The sequence below is a fragment of the Mesocricetus auratus genome, unplaced genomic scaffold (genome assembly GCF_017639785.1).
Source record: "Mesocricetus auratus isolate SY011 unplaced genomic scaffold, BCM_Maur_2.0 Super-Scaffold_6730, whole genome shotgun sequence".
In the NCBI taxonomy this organism is placed as follows: Eukaryota; Metazoa; Chordata; class Mammalia; order Rodentia; family Cricetidae; genus Mesocricetus; species Mesocricetus auratus.
The window spans coordinates 52,978,030-53,005,398 of NW_024429184.1; the positions used below are offsets into that span (position 1 = coordinate 52,978,030).

Sequence of the window (27,369 nt, forward strand, 5' to 3'; positions counted from 1 at the left end):
TTCAACAATGTATTTTATTTAATGCAATGCATTTAAAATAATACTTCTACATACAATCAATATGCAATTAATAATGAAATATTTTACACTTTTACACGCTGCCTTTGAACTCTAATTGGTATTTTACACCTAGAGTGCATCTCAGATCAGCTGTAAATTTCTGTTCTGCCCAATGCTGGTCACAATGGTGAGAGCCCATAATTCCAGGACTTCAGAGACTAAACCAGAGGAGAGAAGTTCAAGGTCAGCCTGAGGTATAAAGTGAACTCATGTGCTACATAGTGAGGCTCTGACCCAAAACCTCTGCGAGAGGGGACAAGGGAGGGAGGGGAAAAGACACACATGGACAGAAAATACTGGCCCACGTATAGACTTCACAAATTTAACAGTTAAAAAGGCAGAGCTAAGGTGCGGAAATACGTCAATGCTTCTAATAAAAGCACTGAGAACAGTTTTTTAATTACATTAACTAAAATTAAGCATAATTAGAATTCACTCGCTTTACTAGCTCTTTCCCAGGTCTGGTGGAGACTTTGTGTGCCCCCCCCTCCCCGACCTTATCTCCCAGCTTGCAGCACTCACCAGGAACATGGGCTGTGCACGAGCCAGGACACTGGAAGTGCATACTGCATCAGCCTCCCTTCTCTTGGGCATCACTGACCGGTGCTGTCTTTACTTCAGTGTCTAACACTGTTGCCTTAGTCCTATACTTTGCTTCACAGGCTTGGTCCAATTTATCACTGTTTAAGGGACGCGGCAAATCCTGCCAGTCTGTCAGTTGCTGAGCATTGAATAAATACAGACAGACTTACCTACGGTACATGTGAGATTTTGAAGAGCCCTGGACATAGACTATTAAAAACATAGTCTCGTCCCTCACACTACCACAGCTCAGCAGGGTTAAGTGTTGACAGAAGTCATGAAAAACATCATAAGAGAAAGTAAGGCGCTATAAAAGCAAAAGTGGGAAGATCAAATTTAGTCTGGGAAATGAAAAAGACTTTCCCAAGACAGAATATTTCAGCCAGAATTTAAAGGAGGAGGAGAATTTGGTATGTGTGTTGTGTAGGGCAGGAAGAATGCCAGGACAAAGAGCCATTGCCAAGCACCTGCGGCAGAATGGGGCCACTGGGGACCGTCCAGCCCAGCACTTAAATTCCCAAAGCCCAAACAAGGGCTCAGAGACCACTATGGTGGTGCAGAGCTGGCACTGGAACCCATGACTCCTACCTCAAGCCTGGCACTCTTCCTGCTGCACAGCCTTGCTCAACAGTGCACAGAACACCAGAACATCTTGTAATGTGATATTTGTCATTTTACAGTCTACGATATGGCGCGCTAAATACCTACTTTTATAATTTATTTTCATTTCAAGATAATTATGGGCAAAATTTTACTCAAGATATATTTTTAATTGCCAGTATTTTAATATATTTACAAAATGCATGCTGTGAAGCATTTGGTTTTTTTGTTTTCTTTCGTTAGAATGCGAGAGAGCATAAAACAGAAAAGGATGAACATTGTAATGGCCTGCCAGTGTTCACTCAGCTTCCTAAGTGGCTGAATCACACCCGGGAGAGTCCTGCTCAGCAGGCTAAAATGCTTGTACTTCCAGACATTTGGGGAGATGCGTACATTGCCCCACTCAAAGCTCAACCGGCATAATAAATGTCAATTACAGCTCCCTGAAGATTTTTCAACTGTGAAACTCAATTGAAAGTATCTATACATAAACTCACTGATGACTTCTCTTCAAAGCCGTTCTAGAAGTGTATTTACATTTACCATGGGTGACCTGGATGCACACAGCAGCCGTGGATTTGCATAGACATTTCCCCAAGTCACCCTAGGTACATATCACTCAGGGATGACTTATATGCTGAAATATGTATTAAGTGTCAGTAGAATCTTTCAATACATATATACAAAGAATCAACTATGTACCAGAACTAGAAATACAATAGTGAATAAGGCAGATAGTCCCGACTCCATCAGTCTGGAAGGGTCTTCTATGATGCTATCAGCCCCTTTCCATTCCTGACTGAGTCTACACATGACTTAACTGTTACATAAAAGACAATAACTCATGAAAGAGGTCTCTGCTAACTTCTAAGCTTTGCAAAAACATTTACATCGTATGTGTAGTTCACTAATTTAGATGTCAAAAGTTTCCATTTCAGCTTAAGTAGCCCAAGCAGCCAGCTGCTTGAAGTCATCATCGTCCTCTGTCCTCCTAGATGACGCTGTAATATAAAAGTGAGAAAAGTCAGTCATCCGTGGCATTTATACTTCCAGCATGAAAAACAGGTAGGGATTACACATAAGATGGGTCTGTTTATCCAAATCATGTGTACATAGGTACCGAAAGCAACAGGCCTGGCTGCTGTTCTCAGAACCTATGTGGACGCAGGCCATGGGGTGGGGAACAGACCTGCCCGAGATCGATGTACGTTGGAGGGCATGGTGGGCTTCCTACTGGGCTGTGCAGGGAGGGAAGACGGCGGCACATTTGGAAGCTTCATGTCTGTCATCTTCTTATTTAATTCCTCCTGCTCCAGTTCTTCAAGTTCTGCCAGAAGCTCATCCTGAACACGGGAGAGAGAAAGAATTAAGGAGTTAATGTATCAGAAGGTAGATTTCCCTAAACAGAACAAAGAGAACATCTGCTACCCGATTGATATGTGGGAACCCAGTGAAACGGAATATTTATTTAAAAACTAAGCTTTTTTTTGTGCAACACTGAGCAATGATTAGAAATGAATATTTTGGGTTGTACAAATTTGTTGTAGTTAATCTTATAATACTTCAGTAAACAGCCATTCAAGTAATTTGTGCTGAATATATAATCTCCTCAGGTTCTGGAAATTTACACCTTGACTGTCATTTTTCTGTTATTTTTTTTCCCTCTCCCTCTCCTGTTGAGAATCTCTGCAATTTTAATTAGAGAAAATAAATATTTCTACTTGAGTTAATAATATTGAAAATAAAACAAGCATAGAAAAACCTATTGCAGAAAAAGTTTTAAAAAATACCATAGTTCCTCTACCAAATAATTAATGTCAACATCAATTGTGTGTGTAGGTGATTTTGTTCACAGTGTTGGGGATGGAACACAGCAGTACATTGCTCATCCTAGGCAAGTGCCCTACCACGGAATTATGTCCCCAGCCCATGTGTTTGTGTTAGTAAAATTCAAAATTAATATAATGCATTTTTCCTTTACAGTGGCCTCAGAAAGTCTGGCTTAATGAAACTATTTTCTACCCAACACCTGTAGAAGGCTCCCATCAGCTTGAGGCCTCAAGGGTGTTGGTCACCTCTTGCCTAATCCGAGATAACTCATATCTACCTAACTTGGGAATCGCTCCAGCATACATCAGCCCCTACAGAAGTGAGAGGTAGTCAAAGCAAAACTTTTTGTTATACTTCAGAGGCTGTCACAATGAGAAATTGTTAGATTATAGAAGGTGGAGATGCTTGATCTGACCTTAGGTGGGATCACATTTATTCACAGCACAGGGGCATCTTGTCACCCAGGTGTGTAAAATGCCTATAGAATGAGATGTGGCTCTCTACAGAGGCAGAAATGACTACCATTGTACATTACATTCCCTCCCGCCATCCACAAGGGAAGCTGAGAAGTATAGTCTTCCAGCAGGATACGATCAGAAAAGATCTATCCTAACTGTGTATCCATCCAACTAGATTCTTTATTTATTCAGCCATCATTCAGCAAATTTATTGAGATCTCATTAGTGGGCAGTGCAAAGGTAAATCAGTACTCCCTACATTCAGGCAGCCTATGCATGACTTTATGCACGTGCACATGTCTCTTGAGTTTGATTGCTTTGTTGATATTGTTTGTTTTGAGACAAGGCCTCTCTATGTATCTCAGGCTGGATTTGAAGTCAATATGTGGCCCAAGGTTGACCGTGAATTCAAAATCCTCAAGATCTTCTACACAGGGCCAGAGTAGTACCAAGGGCTTTGCAAGCCTGATACCTTCCTGTTGCAGCTCTTCCCTCTTATTTTCTACAGCTCAAGAGAGTGGAAGCCATCCTTGCCTTGACAGCTACACAAGAACAGGCCATGACTGATCTCACATACAGGCCAACCCATTATGAGAATGAGTAGTTTGCCTGCTGTCTGTATGCGTACCGCACATGTGGCTGGTGCTCACGGAGGTCAGAAGAGGGCGTCAGGTCCCAAAGAACTGAGAGCATGGATTATTGATCCACACTGTGAATGCTGGAAACAGAACCCAGGTTCTCTGCAAAGGCAACAAGTGCTCTTAACCTGAGCTGTCTCTCCAGTGCTGGTCGATATCATTTTTGAACACTGCTAGCAGCAAACTGTCATTTCCTAAGACTCTCTGGGTCACATCTTCACTTGTTACTCATTGTCATATGACACAGAAACAGGAAGCTGTGCTGTCCTGTCCCCTTGGGAATGTGCCTAGGAATGCCCTCATTCTGGACATGTGTAACTTGAATGGAACCACTGAAATTGTCATTGTGGGCACCACCAATGTGACTCTTTAGTCTTCCTGGACTATGGGACTGATTAATGTGAATGGAATGGGAGTGTAAATAATGACACTCCACAACTACTTGTTTTATAGACTGAGTAATAAGCAGAGGCAGCCTAACTCCTAATTTAGCAGCCACAGAGCACAATCCATCTGCTGCTTACAGGGTGACACCGTCTGCTCAATTTGGCCAGATGTAAGAGCACATGATTCCCTCCTAATGGGACTATTTATACTCTAACCATTAAAAGTCACTAACTTTACATAGCTATGTGTGCTTTCTTTTCCTTAATAGCTAAAATCCTAATTAAGAAGCTGTTTGCCAAACTACAGCCATCTTTCCTTAAAATCAGCTACAACCACCTCATCTCCCTTCTGGAAAGCTACACTTCCAATAAATATCATTTATTTGTTAAGCAGTAGACAAACTGTCTGCTATCTGTGATAGGAAGCTGCCCTGGATAGCAGCCCCAGCACCACATTCTTTAGCATTGCACTCACCTCATCAAAGCCGTCGGCGAACTGAACCCTTTGAGAAAACGCTTCTGAGATTTCTTGGGCGATGTCCTGCTGTTCTGTGATATCTTGCATCAAGTCATCGATTTTGTTCAAATCCCTGGGGAACATGTTGTTGGGGTTTTAGAGTTTCATCTTAAAATAATGAATCTAGACTTAACTCCATATGAAAATAAGTTTCTTTCAGATATACTCCTTAGCTACTTCAGCACCATAACAAAAATCCCTGGCCCAGTGTTCATCAATTAAAAAAATAATAATTGGCGTGTCAAAAAGTTTAGGAACCCTGTACAATCACGTGTCTTTTCACTGTTTGCTTCTTCCTTTGAGAACCACTTGAAGTAAACGAGCCGTGTGATTCACACTGTAGATCAGTTTGGAAGGCACACGTGGTAGGGCATGCGCTCTGTGTGTACTGTTCCTTATTCGCCAGGACCACCGTGACTGAGAGCAAAGCAGTTCTCAGGAACCAATCCTGAAGCGACCACAGAAACTAAACTTTGGGTCAGGAGACTCACTCTCCATAACATGGCAGTTCGGAAATGCTGACCCTTCAGGGGTTTTCCCTTGTAGATAATGGGGGTGGGCACCAAAGACAGCGGGATTTGACCCAGCATGCCCTCATGGAAGCTACCACCTCAGCAAAGACTGCAGACAGGTCCAGGCTCAGGCCAGCTGCTTCACGGTTAGTCTCTGAGGTCTTGTTTTCATAACACTGTTTCTGAACCATTCCTCCAGTTCAGAAACTAGGCCAAGCTGACCAGACGGAAGAGAAGGACGGTGTCCTTCATTAGTCCATCCACAATGAAAGCTGAGCTCTCATCCGTCTTATTCAGTTTCTCAGAGTCTACTACTACAAAACCTGAGAACTTCAATATATTTTCATATGCAATAAAAAGAATTATTTTACCAATTTCCTACTGCCCTTTATGTTCAATTATTATTAGAGTTGTAGTAAATGTATTTATTAAAAGTAGTGCATGACGTGTATGACCAAAGTTTGGGACTGAGACTAAACTTCTCTCCAAAGAGCACTATTGTCTCGTGCTACTAAGGGACCTGGAGACAAGTCTGGCGTTGCAATCCACATCAGCATTCTGCTTACCACAACTATAGGGAGCTGGGAGTTTGATCATGTGCATAATGATCTCTGAAGTGTCAGAATGGCAGAAGGGCAGAATGAGTTCCCAAGGCAAGAAGATGGTCTCGAGGAGATCTTCATAACCCCAACAACTACCTTTGCCTCTTCCCATCCTCTGGAACAGAGTCTATATCCCTCAGCACTTACTGCTTTTATGTGCCCATGGCCAGGAGTCTATTCTCACATCCCTATCAGCAAAGGACCAGGTCCCAGGTCTGCATTCCCCACAGAGAACATAGACCCAATCCGTTACCACATCTCAGAGTATTCACTGATGAGTGCTCACTTTGCAGCAGGAACTGTGCTAGGTATATCTAGCATCTCCCTGAATTTCACAACAAGGAGAGGAAATAAGCAAGAACTTGCAGGTGAGGAAACTGAGTCAGGGAGAGAAAGTCATTTCCCAGGGTATAGTCGACTTTGGGAATGGGATGACAGCCAGAAAATTATAAACCCTGGTCCCAGAGATTAATTCTTTGTGTCAGTGGTTTTCAGATATTATGCAGTCTCAGTTTCGGCCTGAGGAACTTGGGTAAAACAAAAGGTCTGATCTCTGGCTTAGTTCAAGAAGGCTGGGTATCTGCATGCTCTTGAATGGCTTTGTCTAGACAGTTCTCATACACACCAAAGTTTGGCAACCGCTATTCTACAGTTCTAACACCTTCACTTATGCTGCACTGTAGAATCATAGAATTATGGTCCTTACAGGTGCGATTTCATAAAGGAACTGAGAAATATTGAAAGAAACATTCTATACTCTTCTCTTTTGTTCCTACTTTTTTTGTGTGGCTATAAATTCAAAACTACCTCTGAGAGAGCATTCCATTCAAGACGTTGAACAGTCCTACCAAAATCATCACACAATTTCACAAGTTCTTTCCAACATTAAGGACAAGGAGTCTGGGCCACTCACATGTTTTCATGAACTGCTTTCATTGCCTTGGCTGCGAAGCCCATGTTCCGTAAGACCTCAGTGTTGGTGTGTGAATTCTCCAGCGCTTCTCGCTGGAACTCAATGGTGGAAAGGGTGCCGTCAATCTGAGTGAGCTGCTTCTCAAGCCTCTTCTTCCTTTTCAAAGCCTGCAAGGCAGCTAAATAAGGAAGAAAGTGGTGCTCGTATCAGAAGAAACACCTACACTTACTGAAGAGGCTCAGACTATGCCTGGACTCAACTGAAACCTTAACATGACATCACTCCATCTCTACACCAGCTTTTCTCTCGCAAACACCCTGTTACTCTTTCTGCCAAAATCTGGCAACTGTAAGAGGATGGAAAGTCAACTTTCATAGTCACAAAATATGCCACAGAAATATTGATGCTAATGCTGGATGGGGGTGGGGGTAAAATATATTATGAAAAGCTACACACACACACACACACACACACACACACACACACACATACACACATCAACCTTTACAAGAGAAAAGGACCTTAATGGCTGTCAAGTCTAGCTTCTTTTTCTTGAAGGCAAATTTACTAAGACTCAAAGAAATGCAGTGGCTAGCTAAAGACATCTAGTTTACCTAAAGTTCTGAGCTGAACACCTTGATTTGAAGTGGTCCTTAAGGTTGCCTCTAACATGAGTGTCCAACAATCAGTGCGGCTGGAGTCCTGCTCACAGCCAGAGGGCACTCTGCTGAGAGGGTAGGGCTCTGCTTCTGAGAAACAAGGTCTGAATAATCCTCCCCCTGACCTATTCCTGCTTCACTTGGAAGCCACAAAACCAAGAAAGTCCTTTTGACTGTGGCACCCTGTGAGATACCCTCCAAAAGGGCTCCAACCATCCAGTTTGGCACGTCATTTGGGGAACATCCAAGAAAAGCACAGTAGAAGTATCTGTGCTATGTACAATACGTGATACACAGATATATGATAACTAAACAGATTTGGCAAAAGAAGTCAAGTAGTTTGTGGATTCAGAAAGAAGTGGGAACAGAATCACAAAGAATCTCTGAGAAAAAAAAAACTAAGTCTGCGCTTCTGGGTCTATTTTTGTAGTTATTTATCCCAATAATTTTTCATTGCACAGACTCTCACAGAGCTATGACCTCTTGGTGGGTTTTACTAGTGATTGATGTAGCTTCTTTTCCTTCCTCTGGCTGCCTGAGTGGCAGCCACCATCATGAATGACACAGTAACTGCCTAAAGCCGGGACGGGAGAGAAAACAAATGCCTACTTACTGAAATCCTCCACCCTGAGAAAACAACAGAATCAAAGGCAGAAATCCAAGAAAATGATAGAGGATCCTGCACACCCCCACCCATGTCAACTTTGTATCTGAATTCAGAGGTTGAGGCAAGAGGATCACAAATTTGAGGAAAGCCTAGGGAACCATAGCCAGTTTCAAGATAGCCTGGTCTATACAATGAGATCCTGTTGTTCATTAACATATATTACTATTAATAACAATTAGCAGTATTTGTCAGTTAAAGATTATTAACCTTTCTATTCTTTCGATTTTAAAAGACTCTTGTTAATGCTTGTATTAAACTTCGCAGTTTCAGTCATTTACAATAAATTATACTGTTTACTGTCTCTTATTTTCTTATTATTTCTCTCTGTATCCCACATTGTTCTTATTCTTAGATTTAAAACTTTTCTGGAGTGAGTCTTCTTTTGTTCAGGAAAGTATTTTCACACACACACACAGCTAATATATGTAAACATATAAAGGTGGACACAAATAATTCTCTGAATACCTACATCTCTAAAATGTCTTCACTTTATTTACAAGTTAAATGCTAACTTAAAGTTTCACAGACTCTGTCATTAAAACCATTTCAAGAATTTGAATACACTATTCCACTATCTCTGGGCAGTAACATTTCAGAAGTTTGTTTTAGCATGTTTCTAGTATTCTTCTGAAAACAGTTAATTTTTTACTTTTACCTAGAAGTTATGAGAGTTCACCAGTATATAAGTAGGCATTTCCTTTCCTTTTTAAACTAACCGTAGGAATTACATGTTTTCAACAAGTTTCTTTGCAGGAGACTTTCTGGTAGGTTCAAGTGGGAAGGAAAGTTGTGTGAGCTTTTTGAGACAGGGTCATCAAGCTGGTCCTGCATTCTTGATTCTCCTGAGTCTACCTCCCAAGCAGTGATACTAGTACACAGCACCACACCTTCAATGGAGTTTTTAATTTCCAAGAACATTTCCTAGTTTCTCATTGGTAATAGCAGCCTATTATTGCCTAATAGACGCAATGACCTCCTCAACCTTCCTGAATGCTAACAAAAGCTTGATTTTCAACACTTTTTATTCCTGACATTTTCTCTCTCCTGGGCCTATTGCTTGCTTTACTTATGATATTTTTTTTTTTTTTTTTTGGTTTACACAGTTGCCTTCTCTTGAAATTCTTATCTTCTTCTACAGGCTCCTGATTGTAAACTAAAGACTAGAGAATAGCACACTGTGTGTGTGTTGTTCTATGAGGCAGCTTCCAGAGAAGGCCACGGTCCTGTGGACAAAGTCATGTTTCCTTCCAGGGCAGGCATAAGACACAGTTGCTGATTCCTGCCCTTGCTACTAAAGGCTTTCCTGTGGGTTTGGGACATTTTCAGTTTCTTTGCAAACACTTGTGTTCCTCCCTCCCCTCCATATTCCCCTGCCCACCTGCCCAGTTGGAGGTCAAGGTCTATTTAGGGTTTACCTTCTCTCTCCCTCTTCAGATACAACATCCGCTGTTGGAGTCCTTGATAAACAGCATCTACATTTTAATTACAGACTAGGTCTTATTTATGTAACCTATCCTTTAGGGAATATCTAAAACTATTTTTTACAGTTAACTTGTCTAAAGTCTTGTTATAATATCACACTTAAGCAAGACTGAACACATTAATGACCAGGCTGGGTGAGGGACTGTCAGTGCACAAGGAGAATGGCCAGATGACCCCCTCTTTGGTCACTCTGCCCATGGATTCAGAACCAGTGTTTCTCTATGACTCTGGACTGTGGTCATTTACAAAGTCTGTTCCACCCCATCCCACCTGTGCCTGATTACAAACCCTTTGAAAAAAGATAGAGCCCCTATGACCCTATTGCTTCAGCACCTGCTCCAATTGTTGGTAAGTCGTCAAGCAAATACTCAACAAAAACTAATAATTTTCAATATATCTCATTGTGATAGTTTGAATAAGACTGGCCCCATGGGCTCATATATCTGGATGCTTATTCACCACAAAGTAGAACTGTTTGAAAGGATCTCTCTCTCTCTCTCTCTCTCTCTCTCTCTCTCTCTCTCTCTCTCTCTCTCTCTCTCTCTCTGTCTGTCTGTCTCTCTGTCTCTCTCTCTCACTCTCTCTCTGCCTGTGGACCAGAATGTAAAACTCAGCTACTTCTCCAGCACCACGTCTGCCTGTGTGCTCCCCATCATGACAATAACAGACTAAGCCTCTGAAACTGTAAGCCAGCCCAATTAAATGCTTTGTTTCACAAGAGTTGCCGTGGTCATGGTGTCTCTTCACAGCAATAGAGAAGTAACTATAACAGCCAGACTGTGGTTAAGTAACTTACGAGAGTTGTGGCATTTAATCCTCAATGACTAGCAAGAAAAGGCAATATTACTAGTCATTTTACAGGAGGTGCAATGAATGAGTATTCATTGAAAAATGCCATAACTTTCTGAACCTGTATAATGACACAATACCATAGAAAACATATGATTCTCAAGTCTGGCGTGTGAGTCTTCTCTGACTTTACAAATACCTGCTTCTGGGAAAGTCATTCACTCATCTCAAAGACTAGGGATAAGAATCAGTGGTAAATTATGAAACCACCTTATATACTCCTTGTATTTTACTTAGTAACTAAATAACTTGCCATCTATATAACATTCTCAATTAATGAGTTTGTACATCTTATTTGTAGTTACCATTGACAAAATGCCTTTTCTTTCAGGATAACTTCCAGCATGAACACAGTAAGATAAAACATCTCCAATGTTGTTCAGCAATTATCCTGAGAAGCTAAACTCCAAGTGTACAACTCTATGCAGCATCTTGGAAGCAGAGCGCCAGTACATAGGCCCTGTCTTATCAGGATGGTTCAGGGTCTGCGCTTATTGAGAACTCAGAGGCATGTTTTGTCCCAGAAGTGATCTTCATGTTTTAAAGAATTTTTTAAGTTCTCCATTAATAAATATGATATGTATGCTACTTAAAAACATCCATATTATTATTGAAAATCAAGAAACACAATTTGGTATAAGAGAAGTTTTGTAGTCTGTGCTTATGATTTAGTCCTAATTCAAGCACTTAATAACCTGGGTGTGTATTGACCTAGATGTGTGACCTTCTCTAGTCTTGATAATGTTTCACTCCCAGATAATAAGAGCCACACCCAGAGGACAGCAAAACACTGTGTTCTGGAGCTTGTGCTTTCCGACCTTGGACTTTATATAAATTATGTAGTTGAATGAAAAAAGACATCCAGTTTTTAGGCATTAAGCTAAATAAGTATGGAAAATATCCATTGCAGTGTCTAAACATTAAGATTTAGAGTATGATGCTAGCTGGGCAGTGGTGGCACTTGCTTTTTAATCCCAGCACTTGGGAGGCAGAGGCAGGCGGATCTCTGTGAGTTTGAGGTCAGCCTGGTCTACAGAATTGAGTTCCAGGATAGGCTCCAAAGCTACAGAGAAACCCTGTTCATTTTCCTCACTGGTAAACAAAATCCCCAGATGGAGCTACAAGATACAATGCCCAACCAATACATGCATGTTATTTACCAGACACTCTTTTATGTGTATGCATGTCCACGTGCACACATGGGTGAATACACACTTGCCACTGCCTGCACGTGGGAGTCAGAGGGCAGCCTTCAACAGTCATTTCTCATCTCTCACCTTGTTGAGGCAAGGTCTCTCTTTATCCCTGCCACTATGCAGCAGAGTAGTGCAGGCTAGCTGACTCACCTGGTTCTCCTGTCTGTGTTTCACATTCCAACAGAGAAGCAGCCACAGTTGTAAATGCCTAAGCCAACATATTGCTTCTTGCGTTCAAAACACATGGAAGAAATGTGAAAAATTCATCTAGATTTGGCATCTCGACTCTACACTATAATTCCTGATTCTGCAAACCACAAATATAGCAGAGTCCCAAACTCAGAAGTCAACAGGAAAGGAAAATGGGTGAAGCAGAAAGAAATTCAGTGAAAAAGCCAGCTTTGTTTTCTCTCCTGTGAGACAGCAAAACTATTCTGTACGATGATAATAACAGTAATAATAACAGTAGTAGTGGTTCCAGGATGGCAAGATACGGCAGTGGGCATGGGCCTCCATCTCAGAGCACCAGGAGGAAGTGGTGGGCCCTGCAATGTGGGGGTAAGGTCCTGACTTAGCAGATATAGCCCTGCCGGCTTCATCCACTGAGGCACCTCGACCACGTATTCCAATGAAGCAAGGCATCTAGATGTGCGGTCAGAATTAAGAGTTGAATTGTTTATCTTAATCCTGTGGGAATGAAAGAAACAGCTTCTGTATTGTTGAATCTGATCCCAAGACACTTGAAAACCACTGTGGCTTTTTCCTGGCACATTAGAGCTCCTCTCGCAATCGTCAAGACAAGAGCTGTCAGTTCCTAAACGCCAAGAAGTACAAGTCAGTCTCTCCAAAGCTGCTGTTCCATGGAATCACGACGCCTTGACACAGCTGAAGTGTCCTTGACTTCAGTTCCCAGAGCACAATATGAGAGAGAAACAGCTGTCTTTTTTTCCCCCAGAGGCAAACAAGAGTGACAAAGCAAGCATTGCTCTGATTTGGCAAAGGACACTTTCAGAACCATGTAATTTAACTCACTTCGAAGGTATAATTCAGTCTTCCAATCTCCTGCATGTGCTGTTGAATAGCTGGGGAGACCTGGACAATATATTCTGTCTACAACAATGGCACCTATTGTATTCTCTTCTGGGTGAGAAACAGTCAGGGGTTTGTCTCCTCCCCTAACAATAATGTACCCTCAGCTCGAGAGCTGCAGAACCTGTGGGAACACTTCAGTCACTCACTGAGAACTAAAGCTGAAACGTAAGAATTATCCATGCAATCCAAAATTAAACCAGACCTGTATAATTCCAGTCTACCATGTCACCAAAGGAGGAAGGTTTTCAGAAATCAACATCACACAATTCAAGACAGCAGAAAGAGTTGTCACTTCATTGTTCATATGAGTAACAAATCCTTCTGGGCCTGGGCTGCTGCCGGGGCCCATGTCTGGGTTCCTGGCTCTGAGGCCACCACAGTCTCCGCTGATGTCTCTGACTCCTGCCACCACCAAAGGCAGAGAGGATAGACAGACAGACAGACAGACAGACAGACAGATGATAGATAGATAGATAGATAGATAGATAGATAGATAGATAGATAGATAGAGCGAGCTGTACAGAGTTGCTTCCCACCTCACTGGCTGCCAACACTAGAGAGAACTGCGCCTGCCCCTCACTGAAGCTGAAGCACTCATGGGGGAAGGTTCTACACCTCACCTGGGCAGCACAATAGACCTGACCCCGCTCACTGGGGCATGAGTGAGTTTGCCCTGGGGCATGAGAATGACAGAGCTGGTCACTCTCATATGCCATGTGGTGGCATGAATGAGGGAAAGAAGTCCTTCTCCCCCCCGACATTCACCACCTGCAGCAGGTGGGGGACCTGGCCCAACCCGTGACCCAACGGGGCTACAGCACTCGGGAGAACAAGCCCTGTGCTTCACCTGGGCAGCACAGTAGAGTTGACTGTGGAGACAGCTGTGTGGGTGAGCCAGCCCTGAGGGCATGAGAGGAGCATTGCTGGTACTGCCTCCCTCATCCGAGGTGAGGTGGTGGGAGCAAGGGAAAGATGCCCTCTCACCTCGCCCCTACTGCGTCCAGCTGAGGAGGGAGCTGACCCTCCCCCTTGCCAGCTGCAATACTCAGGAAAGTGGGCACTGCACCTCATCTGGGCAGCACATCAGGGCTGACCCTATTACGTGAGTGTTGGTGAACCAGTCTGAGAACTGGGAGCATAGGAGATCTGGCCCTGCCCCTCATCTGCCATATGGTGGTGTGGGCGAGGGAGACATGCCCCACCCACCCCCACCACCGGTGCTGGGTGGGAGAGCTGGCGCTGAGGTCAGAAGAGTGGGAAAGCTGTCCCTGATCCTCACCAGAGGCAGAACTTCCTGCACCTCGCCTGGGCAACACTGTGGAGTTGGCCCTGGTGGTTCGGGTGCAGGAGACCCAACCCTGAGGATGTGAAAGAGGGAGAACTGGCCACGCCCCTTGCTCTTTGTGCAATGGGTGAACTAGCCTATGTAGGAGAGGTCCCCCTCATGGTGAGGATGGGGGAGCTGGTGGGCTGACCAACCCTGAAACTATCCAGGCCCAGAATCAGGGATACAAGTAGGCCGAGCCCAACATCCACCCTATCTGTCGTCTATGGGAGCACATGAAGGGACGGGCCCTAGAGACCCAAAGCTTCAGGACCTCCACAACACGGGCAACAACATGACATCCAGAGGAGTCCCATTGAGGACCCGGTATCAATAGCGTAGCAGAAACCAGAGGCCTTGAACCAGACCAATGACTCTTTGCAATGAACACTATATGGACAAAAGTGTCTTCTGTGTAACTCACTGTATCACACTACAGCTTCCATGACAAAAGTTTTCTGTTTTCTTTTCTTTTTTTTCACTTAACTTTTATTTTATTGGGGAGCGGTTACAAGGGCAGAGGGTGGATACAAAGGGACAGAGAGATGAATGAATGCAATCAAGATGCATGATGTAAAAGACACAAAGAATAAATAAAAAGAAAGTTAAAAAAGCAACAATAAAGTAAATCTTCAAAAAATAAAAATAAAAAAGACATCTTGACTTTAAGGATTAGTCTGCTCCCCTCCACACAAGGCGTATAAATGGGGCCACTGTTAAGCCATAAGAACCTTTGAGAAGTTGGCAAATTCGAGAACACAGATGAACCTGTTTGTGAACTATACACCTGAATATGATTGCCTTTCTCTTGCCCTGGAGTAGATGATGGACTCTTCAGAAGACATAGTGAGGCCCCCAAAACTCAGCCAAGTTATGAGACTACTTAAGAGACAGATGTTATGTCATCTTCTGTTTTTTACTGGAAAATCTCATGGTCATGTTTTATTGGAAATTTTGGTATAAGCCCTGTTCTTATACGCAAATTATCCAATAGGAGATGCCTCCATTAGTGGCACATGGCTTTAGTTCCCACAGTACAATGTAAACAATATGGTTCAGAGTCATGGGTGAAATTCAAAACGGCCAAGGAAGCGATATAACATTTTAAGACTTTTGTCCAGGACCATCCCATTATGAATTTCCCTGAACTTTTATACTTTCAATAAATGTTCTTTATTCATTTATTTTAGTCTTTTAAATACATACCGAGTATCTACCATATGCCTGGCACTGTTAGGCTCTGGAGAACAAAGAAATAAGGTGACACTTTCAGTAACGCAAGACATGAAATGGGCACTTAATCACCTATTCCTCATTCCATAAGCCATACGCATTTGTATATGTGCTGCCGAAGCGAGCACAGCCATACGCATTTGTTATGGATGGGGTGGGGCTCAGTGAGAGAGGATTCGTGAAGCACTTTGGAGGCCCTATGATAAAACAGGGGAGGTGGCATTTATTACCACTGTGTAATGAGCACTGTGCATGCGGATACTAACACGCACAGATTACATTTGGTCCCCAGTGACAGAGAAGATGTACAGGAGGGAAACAGGAAAGATTACAAGTATAGTGTGTGATAGGGCATGTCCTTCTATATATATTTTTTCTAATGGTTGATGAATAACACACTGATTGGCCAGTAGCCAGGTAGGAAGTATAGGCGGGGCTACCAGACCAGAGGAAGGTTGGGGAGAGGAAGACAGAGAGAAGCTGTCAAGGGAGGCAATGCTGCCAAAGGAGTAACATGCCCAATTACGGGCAAGCCACAGCCTCGTGGCGATACATAGATTAACAGAAATTAAGATAGAGCTAGCCATTGGCCAACAGCTTATAAATTAATATAAGTCTTTGTGTGTTTATTTGGGGCTAATTGGCTGTGGGACCAAGTGGAACAGAAACCTCCATCTTCAAATGGGTTCACAGATATTCCAAAGCTCTCCACACATACACTCAACATACTGATCAATAAAACACATGACTTCTACCCAACTGCAAATCTCAGACCAATGTGAACTTCCTGGCTTGGATATGTGGGAACTATATACCTTGAAAACTAACGCACATCACACCACTTCGTTCCTATGTATAACCTAAATATTTTCAGAGGTCTCCCCAGGAGTAACTCTCATAAAGAGGGTAAATAGCAAGCTTTAGAAAAAAGCTAGACTGCAACAAGGATGTGTGGGTTTATGTAATGGGAAGATAGAAGCAGGGATGGCAAAAGAGAATAAAAACTGAAAAAATAAATCAATACAGTCTTTTTTAGAAAGAGGGGAGAGAGAGCATGCAAATGGGCCAAAAAAACTGAAACCATTGTCTGATTAAAAAAATGAAGCTTCTTTCCTCATTCTAGAGATGAGAATGGAGTATCATGGAAAAGAATATTGGGCGAGGTAAATTTAAGAGAGGAAAATTCACAATTCAAAAAAAAATGTTATTGTCCTCTAGTTGTCAATAATGTAAGCACAAAAGATGAATTTCAAATGCCCGGTAAAATTCTCATTCCTTCTAATTTTTTCAGAGACCAATTGCCAAGCAGATGAAGTATTCAGTTATTGGAGCAACATACAAACAAATTCATTACAATCTACTTGATATTCTTTGTAAAAAGCCAATTAAATGGTTTGACTCCAGGCAGAATACATAACTAACTAGAAGTGTTTATTTTTATTTGCTACTAATGTTATTCACAACCTCACAAATTAGTAAACTTTATGGATCACTTATGATTTAAAATGTAGGGGAAATGTACGGGTATGAAATTAGTGAATACTAACAGAAAATATCAGGAATAGCAACTGTGCTGAACTTCACAAGGGAGATGTGTTTATAGATCTAATTTATTTGGCATATATAACATGTTTATATAATTAATTTATACATATTTAATATAGTTCTATATTGTAATTGTAAAAAGTAACACGAGAAATTAGAGTTTTAAAGTCCAAAATATTTAACAAGTACTTGATTGAGTGATTTTATCAGTAGGGACTGGAGACATGGTTCAGTGGTTAAAAGCACTGAATGCTCTTCCAGAATGCCAAGTTCAAATCCCAGCACCCACAGTGACTCATGACTGTCTCTAACTCCAGATCCCGTGTTTCCAATTCCATCTTCTGGCCTCTTTAGACACAAGGCATGGGGTACACAGGCAAAAAACCATACATATAAAATAAAAATAAGTTAAAATAATCATAATAATTTTATTATCCTAAATTTCTATTCAAACCTAGTGTAAATATGTAAACTTAATTCATCTAAGATAAATGTCCAATTTTAATCTTTTTAGTCAAGAATATAACTTCTAATGTAAGATTCCCAACTCTAACAGAGAATGATTTCCTTTTCCTTGCCTTTTTAAAAATTACTATTCATGCTTGCTTGCTTGAATGTTTTCTTTCCTGGATAGTGATTAGCTGTGTTGATATTATGAGTCAGTAGCAGGCTAGGTTGAGGAAGCGATGAGGGAGGTTCCCCAGAGCTGCTGAAATAAGGACTTCTCCCATGCCAAAGCACTCCCAGCTACTCACTAGAAATGCCTCGAGGTCAGAAAGGCCTGGAAAGGTGTTTAGCAGTGACAGGCAGAGTCAGTGGTGCAGATGTCTCAGCTCCTGTCACATTAAATAATGACCTCATAGCTCTAGAATGGGTCCTAAATATTTCTTTGCACACCAGTTGTCTGAGGCAAACATCCAAAGTCTGTGGTGCAAGAGAACCGACCAGAAAATGGCTTATTATGTATTTTGCTTACATTCCTCCTTTCGCCTCCCTTTTCAAACTTTGAAACCAATTGTGTGTTTGCTAGAACATCCACCAAATAATAACCAGAAAAAGAGAAACTAAACTAACCAGCTTCTACTCCATGTGAAGGACCAGGAGAGGATCTCAGGAACATGATTTTCTTTAAATCCTCAATGTTATCTGTTATTTCAAGTATCTGTATAGTTTTATCCCTTATAAGCACATTCACATCTACTTAGGACAAGTAGAAAAAGAAGAAATAAAAATAAGGAAAAAGGAGAAGAGAGAGAGAAGGAAATGACTATTGTGATGGTTTGAATAAGAATGGCCCTCATAGGCTCATATATGTAGACGTTTGGTTTTCCAATGGTGGAACTGTTTAGGAAGGATTAGGAAGAGTGGCCTTGTTAAAGGAGGTGTCTTACCTAGAGTTGCTTTGAGGTTTCAAAAGTCCACACCAGACCCAGTCTCGCCCTCTCTGCACCCTGCCTGTGGATCAGGATGTAAGGTCTCACTACTGATCCAATGCCATGTTTGCCTGCCTGCCACCTTGCTCCTTACCATGATACCCTCTGAAACTGTAAGCGAGTTTTTCTATAAGTTGCCATGGCCATGGTGTCACCAGTGATAGAACCTAATTCGTACTTTCTTTGGCTAAATCAATAAAATGCAAAGCAATATGAATAAAAGAAAGTTGGAAAAATTCATGTCACACATTTGAAGAGGATTCAAAAGTCTATTAACTCTGGAAAAAGCTGGAAAAGAACATAGCAATTGCTAGAATCCAATATGCCTTCCCAAAGAGGAAAACTACTAAGCCAACCTCATGACTTCTTTCCTTGGTGGCATGCTGGTGCAAGGGAAAACTATAGGCTACCCACCAGCCTTCCATTCCAACCCACAACACGATCATCCAGAAACAACTGAGAACATCAATCCTGTCACTCATTCTCAGTCTCTTGGAACAGAGTCTTCTGGTGTGTCATTGTGAAAAAGATCTCCAGTGGAGCTGATGACACTAACACATTATCAGTCCATAAAACAGCATCAGTGAACCACAGATGTGTATTGATGCTAGGTTTGGAAACATAATTGACAAGATATATAGGGTGTGACCAAAGACTAGAAAATAACAGAAATAAGATGACAAGGAGTAGAAATATAGGCCAGCTGTTTCATATCTGGATGAATAAAAATCTCTTGTCAAGTGATGATCTGTCAAAAAGCTGTCACAAGGCGTGGTCAATCTTTAGATGAAAGATGCTACCACTTTGCAGCAGTCTTTTTGGAATGAAGTCTCTGGCAGCCTGCCATAGGGCCTTGTCCTTGCATCTGTCTTACCTATTTAAAAAATATTTATGTAACAATGAAAAGGTCTGATTATAGCTAGTTCAACTAAATGAAATAGTACACATCTAAGACAACTGGAGATGCCGTTTAATAAGAATAAATGTAAAATACCAGATATAGCCTAATATACTGGTTTGAACAAGGAAAGGGGATGTAAGTAAGTATGAGAATTGTGGTGGTTTAGACGAAAATGGCTCCTATGGGCTCATAGGGAGTGGCACTATTGAGAGATGTGGCTTTGTTGGAGGAAATATGTCATTGGGGGCGGGACTTGAGATTTCAGATGCTCAAGCCAGGCCCAGTGTCACTCTCTCTTTCTGCTGCCGGCCGATCCAGATGTAAAACGCTTGGCTCCCTACCTTTCCAGCATGACATTTGCCTGTGTGTTTCCATACTTCCTGCCATAATGATAATAGACTAAACCTCTGAACTGTAGGCCAGCCCCAATTAAATGTATTTCTTTACTAGAGTTGCTGTGGTCCATGGTGCCTCTTCACAGCCACAGAAACCTTAAGACGAGAATTTTAAATTGTATTTATCGTTTTCCTTCTGTCTCTCAGCCTCTCTCTGTGAATGTGTTTGTGATATGTAAGTGTGGGCACACACTTGCTATGATGCATATGTGGAAATGAGACAACAACTTTTACAAGTTAGTTCTCTACCTTACAGTCATGTGAAACCCTCTATTTATTCCAGAAAAATGAACAAACAAACAACAACAAACCATTTAAGGAACAGCCAAGAAAACAAAAAACCAGGTTCACTCCATGTTGGACTATACCTAAGCATGTGGCTAAGAATGTAAGTTTTATAGAAGTACATGGAGAGGGGAAAAAGTTAGGGGTTTTTTAATAACAGCTTATGTAAAGTGGGGTTCCCAGGGCTAGTATAGATTCTTGAGGTTAGACCATTGCAGAGACAATGTCCAAGTGGAGCTTCTGGAATAAGAAGGGGAGAGTTATTTTCCATCAATTTATTTGAAGAAGAGAAGGGGAAGTTGATTGGAAAGTAACACCTTGCAAGGATACTGACTAATGTTCTAATTAGTATCACTTTTCCCCAGAAGCTAGCATACTGTGAGTGGCACAAACCAATCAAATAACAAAAATCTGTGAAAACAGCTTGTGATAATGGCTGGTTGTAAGGAGTATGGGATAATCCGAGACCTTCCATATCTAAGGGAGTCCTATATCCATGAGAACCAGATGCTACTCATGAAAGCCAATTGTGGAACCAACCCAGATGCTTATCAACAGACCAACAGGCAGGGAAAATGTGGTGTGCATATTGTGCCACTCAGCATTCCACCACCGTGATGAAAATACCTGAGAAAACCAACCTAAAGCAGGAGAGGATTCTTTAGCTCAGAGTTTCAGACTATGGTCCACAGTCTCCATTACTTAGGGCCTGAGGCTAGGCTGGACATTATGGCAGAGGGCAGGTGACATAGAGTCTGATCACTTCATGACAACCAATAGGTGAGGGGAAAGGTACAGAGGAAATGATAGAACTCCCAAGAATGCACCCCAAAGAAACACACTCTTCAACGAAACCCCACCTACTGAGTTTCTATCCTCTTCCAACAGCCAAACAAATGATGCCGATCAGTGGATAAATCCACGAAGGTCAGAGAACTAATGACAAAAAAAAAAATCCCAAAGTCCACTTTGCATATTGCTAAACTAGACCCCAAGTCTTAACTATGTGGCCTTTGAGGAATATTCTAAATATAAACAACAACACCAGACATTGTTGCCATACAGAACAGTGAAATTCTCTCAAGTACAAGCAAACAGATTGAACTAAAATGTTTCATACTAAGCAAAATAGGCCACACACAGAACAAAGCATTGTTTTTCACTCACCTAAGGAAACAAATGAGTTAAAAGAAGAAAAGGGACCATCAGGGATAAGGAGAGAAAGTGGCGAAAGGAAAGGATAGAAAAAAGAGGACAGATTCCTCAAAACTGATTTCTGATTATAAATGTATATATGTATATTGAAATGAGACAGTAAAACCTATTAATTTGTATAATTAATATACATGATTATTATTAATAATAAAATCATTAGAACAGTATGAATTTCCTTAAGAAGCTAACTCAGGGTGCTAATGAGGTCCTGTGAGAAGCTCCTCAAGTGTTTCTTCTGGAGTAAACAGAAGGCATGGGAAGTAGACATTTCTCATCCAGGTTTCTGAATGACAGCAGAAGGAGAATCGTTATAGGAAGAAAACAATAGCAGTTTGTCCCTCTACTATAGTGGTTCACTGAACAACAAGCCATAGCTTCTTAAACTTAGTGGAGGTCACTGAGCTTGCTCCAAGTTCCAAGTATGGAATCTACCAAGCAGTTCCTAAATTAGAACCTCCAGGGGGTAACTGGGAGTGAGCATTTCAGTAAGTGTCCAGACAGAATGCAAATGCTACGGTCCAAGAGCCACATCCCTTCTCTTCAGAAAGGAGGTCATCAGGTAAGCCACCTCTCCCAGGAGACTTTCTCCACAGTCCTGCAGTTTACGGCTGTCTCACTTGACCTGAGCCGTGCCTGTGTTTGCCCTCACTAGACTGTCATTTAACCAGTTAACTCCTCAGTAGCTCTATTCCCACCACAGTCCCCAGTGCCTGGGGTGGGGGAATTCGGCAAAGACAACTGTACTAGAAATGAAACCAACAGTACAGAAGGCCCCTCCCACTGAGATAAGAGTGGCCAACGTACACAGTCTCACTCCATATGAATACAATCCCAGTGCACTCGTCTGAATCCAGATTCCGAAAGGAAATCCAGCCTTGTCCATTCACAGCCCAGGCCCCAAAGTGGAACAGCTTCTTGTTTCCAAAAGGACTCTGCCTTGCAGCCTCATTTCCCCTGGCAGCCCCATGAGGAGGAGAGCAAATGGTTCCAGCGCCATGTTTCACTGGAGTCATGTAACATGCCACTGAAGAAGGGTTTTGCACAAAACTGCTTATCCTGTCTTGACCATTTCTATCCACACGCTCAATACTGTGGCCTACAGATGACCCTCAACTGGATCCCCACCTCCTCACATAATTGCATACTTGGAGTTCCTGCCCCAAATGTGTGACTTGGGACCGTGGACAAGACCAGGAGTAGACAGGACCAGGAGTAGACAGGAGGAGAGTCACAAAGTCATTAAACCAGGGCAGCACTCACTCCTAGGGTCACAGTACCCTGTCCCAGGCATTTCACCAGCCTCTCTCTAGGCCCAGCATAGTAAGCCAGCCTTAGCCCAAGAATGGTCTTCAAGGGAATGAAAATAGGGAGACTTGGAGAAGTGACTACTGTCCTCAAATATATGAAATGAGATGGAGATTTATTCAATGCTATTCTGGAAGTCAAAATATAAGCCAATTTCAACTTCAAAAAGTTGTTACAGACTAGGGACTGATATTTATAAAATACTGAATGCTTTGTACAGTGATGTCATTCATCCACACAGCTGAGTGGGGGCGTTATCACTTCCATAGAAGTAACCAGACAGGCCAACTGGCTGAGGACATTAAGTTACAGGGCTGACTGCTCTAAAGCCCAAGCTCTGAACTCCAACACCAAATACTCTGTGTCAAATTATAACAATTAAATTGGAATATTTTATTTTTAGCCTATCCGGGATGTTATAAAACAGACCTTTAGAAAAATAAGAACAGACACCTCCAAGAGATATTGCCAAGCCAACATGTCAGCTGGGGTTTGAAGTATACTAAGAGAGCACCCACTTCAGCTTCAGGGACCACCAGCCTAGGGCACTGAGAGTTAGGTCGCTTGCCCTGTTTCAAGGAAGCGTATAAAAACTCATTGCCCCTGGGTCCTGTGATGAGAAAAGTTCATAAGGCTGGGGAGAAGGGGAGACCTGGTTTTCCCACTTCATTAGCATTAGAAAATTACAGTGAACTGAGATTTCCCACTCAGAAGTGAGCAGAATAGAATCAGTTGGAAGACCATTTTGGAAAACCTGATACCTGACTCCCATTCCAAGCACTTAGCTCTGAATCCCTGGGGGCAGGCTCTAGTGTTCAGGTGACTTCAACAGACAGGAAGGATAAAACACTGCTCTGGGTGACATGGCAAAGAAGTAGGGAAAGAATTAAGTGATATATAATAAGTCTGATTTTCCCCCAAAATAATCACTAGCTATAAAGCAAGAGTTCCAGTAATCTGAATAAACTGCATTTAAACATTCCTGGCCTCCTAAAGTTTTTAATTAAATTATAAATCTTGCTGTAACTGTTTACTCTTTGGGACCTTCTGTGATATCGAACACAGGAGCTGCAGAGGCCTTTTGCTTTTGTGTGCATATTCACAAGTTCTGGTACATGGCAATGATAACCTCTAAAGACTTGCGGTCAGAGTTAGCTACTTCTGCGTTATAATTCAACCAGTTCTCAGGAAAACCAGGTCTGTGTGTATGTTGTTAAACAAATATCCAGTAGTAAGTTAGCAAAGTAATTTGTTTATCTGATTTATGAGATCAATGCAGCTCTGATTCTGACCTTTTGGGTGCTTCAGTATGCCATGATTAAAATACTGAGGTAAGCAGTGATAATCCCAGGAATGTGCCGTATGGGAGGAACATTCCATCGGAATCTATCTCAATCAGTGACAAGACACTCTCCCTGATTGGAGATTAAACAGGTACCATGCTGGTATCTACTTATGTCCCATCACCTGTTCAAATTTAAACCAATGTAATCAACCCATATATCTTTTAACATGTATTATGCTTATTTAAAAACTAACCAAGAACGGTGATGCATGCCTTTAATACCAGAACTTGGAGGACAGGAGCAGGTTGATCTCTTTGAGTTCAAGGCTAGCCTAGAACTACACTGATGTCCACTAAATGTAAGCACTTAATGATTTGAAATTCAAAGAGCTGGTAAATTGAGGAAACTGTTTTCTTCCTGTTGTCATTCACAAACCTGAATGAGAAATATGTACTTCCCACACCCTCTGTTTACTCCAGAAGATACACTTGAGGAGCTTCTCAAGGGACCTCATTAGCATCCAGAGTTAGCTTCTTAAGGAAGTTCATACAGTTCTTATTGTATGGGTTATTAGGCATGTAGTTCAGGCCACGGGCTTCAGACCAGTCTGCCCTGGTTTAATTTATCGTTTTCACTGTTACATAGAGAATTCCAGGTCTAAATAAATAAACAAACAAAATATAATTTATTCATTTCACCAATAACGCCAAGCTCCTTTCAGGTATTCAAAGTGCTGTCAAAGCTTCTGATGTTATAGAGGCATTCATCATAGGAGAACCTATGGTTTGTGATGTCATGCTACTTGGTCATTCAGCTAGGAAGCCGACACATTAGGCAGCTATCTATAGAAGTAAAGCTTCCACTTAAAATGCACAGTATCTCTCTGATTATAGTGTAAATTACAGCTGATCTGGCAGCCATTGTGTAGCTCGGGGACCCCTTGAGCACTCAGTATTGTGGGGTCTTATTTTCCTATATGTCTGAAAATATTCTTCATGGCTAATGGAAGGGAATGGCTGTGCTTGTAGTAAGTTATTTGGTTTATTTGGGAGGCACAATACTATTGATGGTGCTTCTAACAATGTACAGGCCTATGACTGAATTCGTTCCATAGCTTATATTAAAGATGGTCTCATGGAATCCAGCTCCTGCTTATTCCCAGGGCCACTGGAGCTCAGACCTGGGATAACATCAGTGAACTCACAAATCTAAATGATGATGATGAATCAAGTTTTGCTCCAATTAATTACTTGCTCACAAGTGCATCTGTAACTTCCCCGACCTAAGGAAGTTGGACTGGTACTCAGCATTCCCTTCAAGTGTTCTTTCCTTGTCTATCATGTGAGCTTGTGATACACTTCAGGGCACTGCCAACCAGAGAACATTTCTGGAAACCAATATAATCCATATTATGTTACATTTCACTCTATGGAAGCAAATCCATACTTTTACAAATTCCTAGAGGCGGATGGTCAACCTCTCATATTATTAAATAGATATTCACTGAGTTACCACTGGAAACAAAGGTACACACAGTTTCAAATAAGCGACAAGATGCCTGCGTATTTGAGGGACACTAAGCACAACAAGCTGAAGAGGAAGGGTGGAGTCACAGCATGACCCCTGACTCTTTAGCCAGCCATAATGGCATGGTCTCTGTTTAGAACATTGCTGCCAAGCAAGTGCTACCCAAAATATCTTTCAACACGGAATAAAAGTAGAAACCAGTTCTTAGCTCTAAGCCATACTGTGTTGTGGCAAAAGTTACAGACAATAACAGACAAGAAAGAGACTTGGCCTTTCCATCGTGAGCAACAAGAGCATGCGTTTCCAAGAGGTGGAGTTTTCAAAGTCATCCCTGTGAGACATCCCGCTTCCCAGCACCGAACAAAAAAAGCACCATGAGGATGAGCTCATTCTTCCCGAGGCTTCCCTGTGACTAACCTGGACTGTGTGGTCCAAGGGTAGAGCACTTGCCAATCATGCATGAGGTACCAGGTTCTGTCCTTGGTATCCCCAAGACCACAGAAGATGACAAAGAAAGAGGAGAGAAGAGGAGGGGCATGAAGAGGAGGAGGGAGGCCCTTTCCTTCCCCCAAAACATTGATGTGGTGAAGAAGCTGACATAGGGTCGCAAATGTCCAGAGTGTGTCAGTGAGCAGCACTGTCACTTCTAGTGCAGGGTCCTCCACTGACCTGGTATTAAAGCTAATCACTTCCTTCTGGGTTTTGTGCACACAGCAGGTGCAGTTGAGGCCTATTCCTATACACAGAACACTATGCTGAACAAACCACTGAACTCTGACACAGAGCAAAAGGTTCAAGGTGTGCCAGGCTCACCAAGAGTTATTACTGACTCAAAGTCCTTCATGTGTACTAAAAGTCAGCGACAGGAACATAATATTTAATTCTTAGACTCTGCACAACAGGCAGCTGAAGTTTTCAATAGCAGAGGAGCAAGACAAACCAGAGCATGTTAGAACATACTTCACCAGAGACTTATTTACACGTAAAGCTGCATATGTGACTTGGACACAACCATTCAGGAGAAAATCCTTATGTATAGCAATAGAGTCAGCAGAGCTGGGCTAGAAAGTGGTGAGCCAAGGGTAAAACCCAAGGGGGATCCAAAAAACTCAGTTATAAGTTAAACTTCCTTGGGATGCAATATTCTTAAAACTCAAAAATAACCTCCACAATGACGAGCAAAATATCACATAAAAAGGAATTTTAATAAGGAAGTACCATTAAAACCCAAGACATGAGGCCAAGACAAGAGAAAATGATCAGTAATATTCATCCTGACTTGAAAGTTTTGATTTCAGGTTCAACACAGATTGATCTGAGACATTTAAATATTACATACAAATGTTGCTCATTGCGATTACTGGAATTTTTGGCGCTGAACACACTGCCTGCCTGGCAGGTGCCAGGCTCGACTCATCTCAAACTCCAGACCCTAGGGGTCAGGTCAGTTCCTAGAAAGGCAAACCAGATGGCCTAGGGGAACTCAGGCACCTACCTGGAGACTGTCCCCAGGGAAGGGCTGGGAGTGGGTGAGAGCGGCCTGGCCTGGGGCGCCTACCTCGTTTGTTCTGGGATCCGTGCTTCTTGGCCAGGGCGAGTTCTCTCTGGATTCGGTTCTCCAGGTACTCCTGCTTCTTGGCCAGCATCTCCTCGGTCTCCCGGAGGCGGGCCAGGGCCTCCTGGGGGCTGGGAGCGGCGCGGGCCCGGGAGGAGCGGGTCCCTTTGAAGAACTTGCCCAACTTGCTCATGGCTGGGCAGTGGGGGGCGAGCGGCCCGGCGCCCTGGGGACAGGTGAGCCACAGAGCGAGCCGACTGTACTCCTAGGAATCAACAAGTTGTTTCGGCAGGTGACACCCACTCCCGGGCATTTCCTGGCC

The 27,369-nt window shown here is 42.3% G+C and overlaps 1 protein-coding gene across 1 annotated transcript; it reads right to left on the reverse strand.

Annotated features, from left to right (window-relative positions):
• On the reverse strand, positions 1-27,369 carry Chmp4c (charged multivesicular body protein 4C). Its single transcript, XM_005066795.4, has 5 exons — positions 27,051-27,369; positions 7,099-7,276; positions 5,030-5,144; positions 2,432-2,585; positions 1-2,243 (listed from the first exon to the last, which is right to left on the reverse strand). The coding sequence occupies exons 1-5, from the start codon at positions 27,238-27,240 to the stop codon at positions 2,182-2,184; spliced, it is 699 nt and encodes a 232-aa protein (XP_005066852.1). The 5' UTR covers positions 27,241-27,369; the 3' UTR covers positions 1-2,181.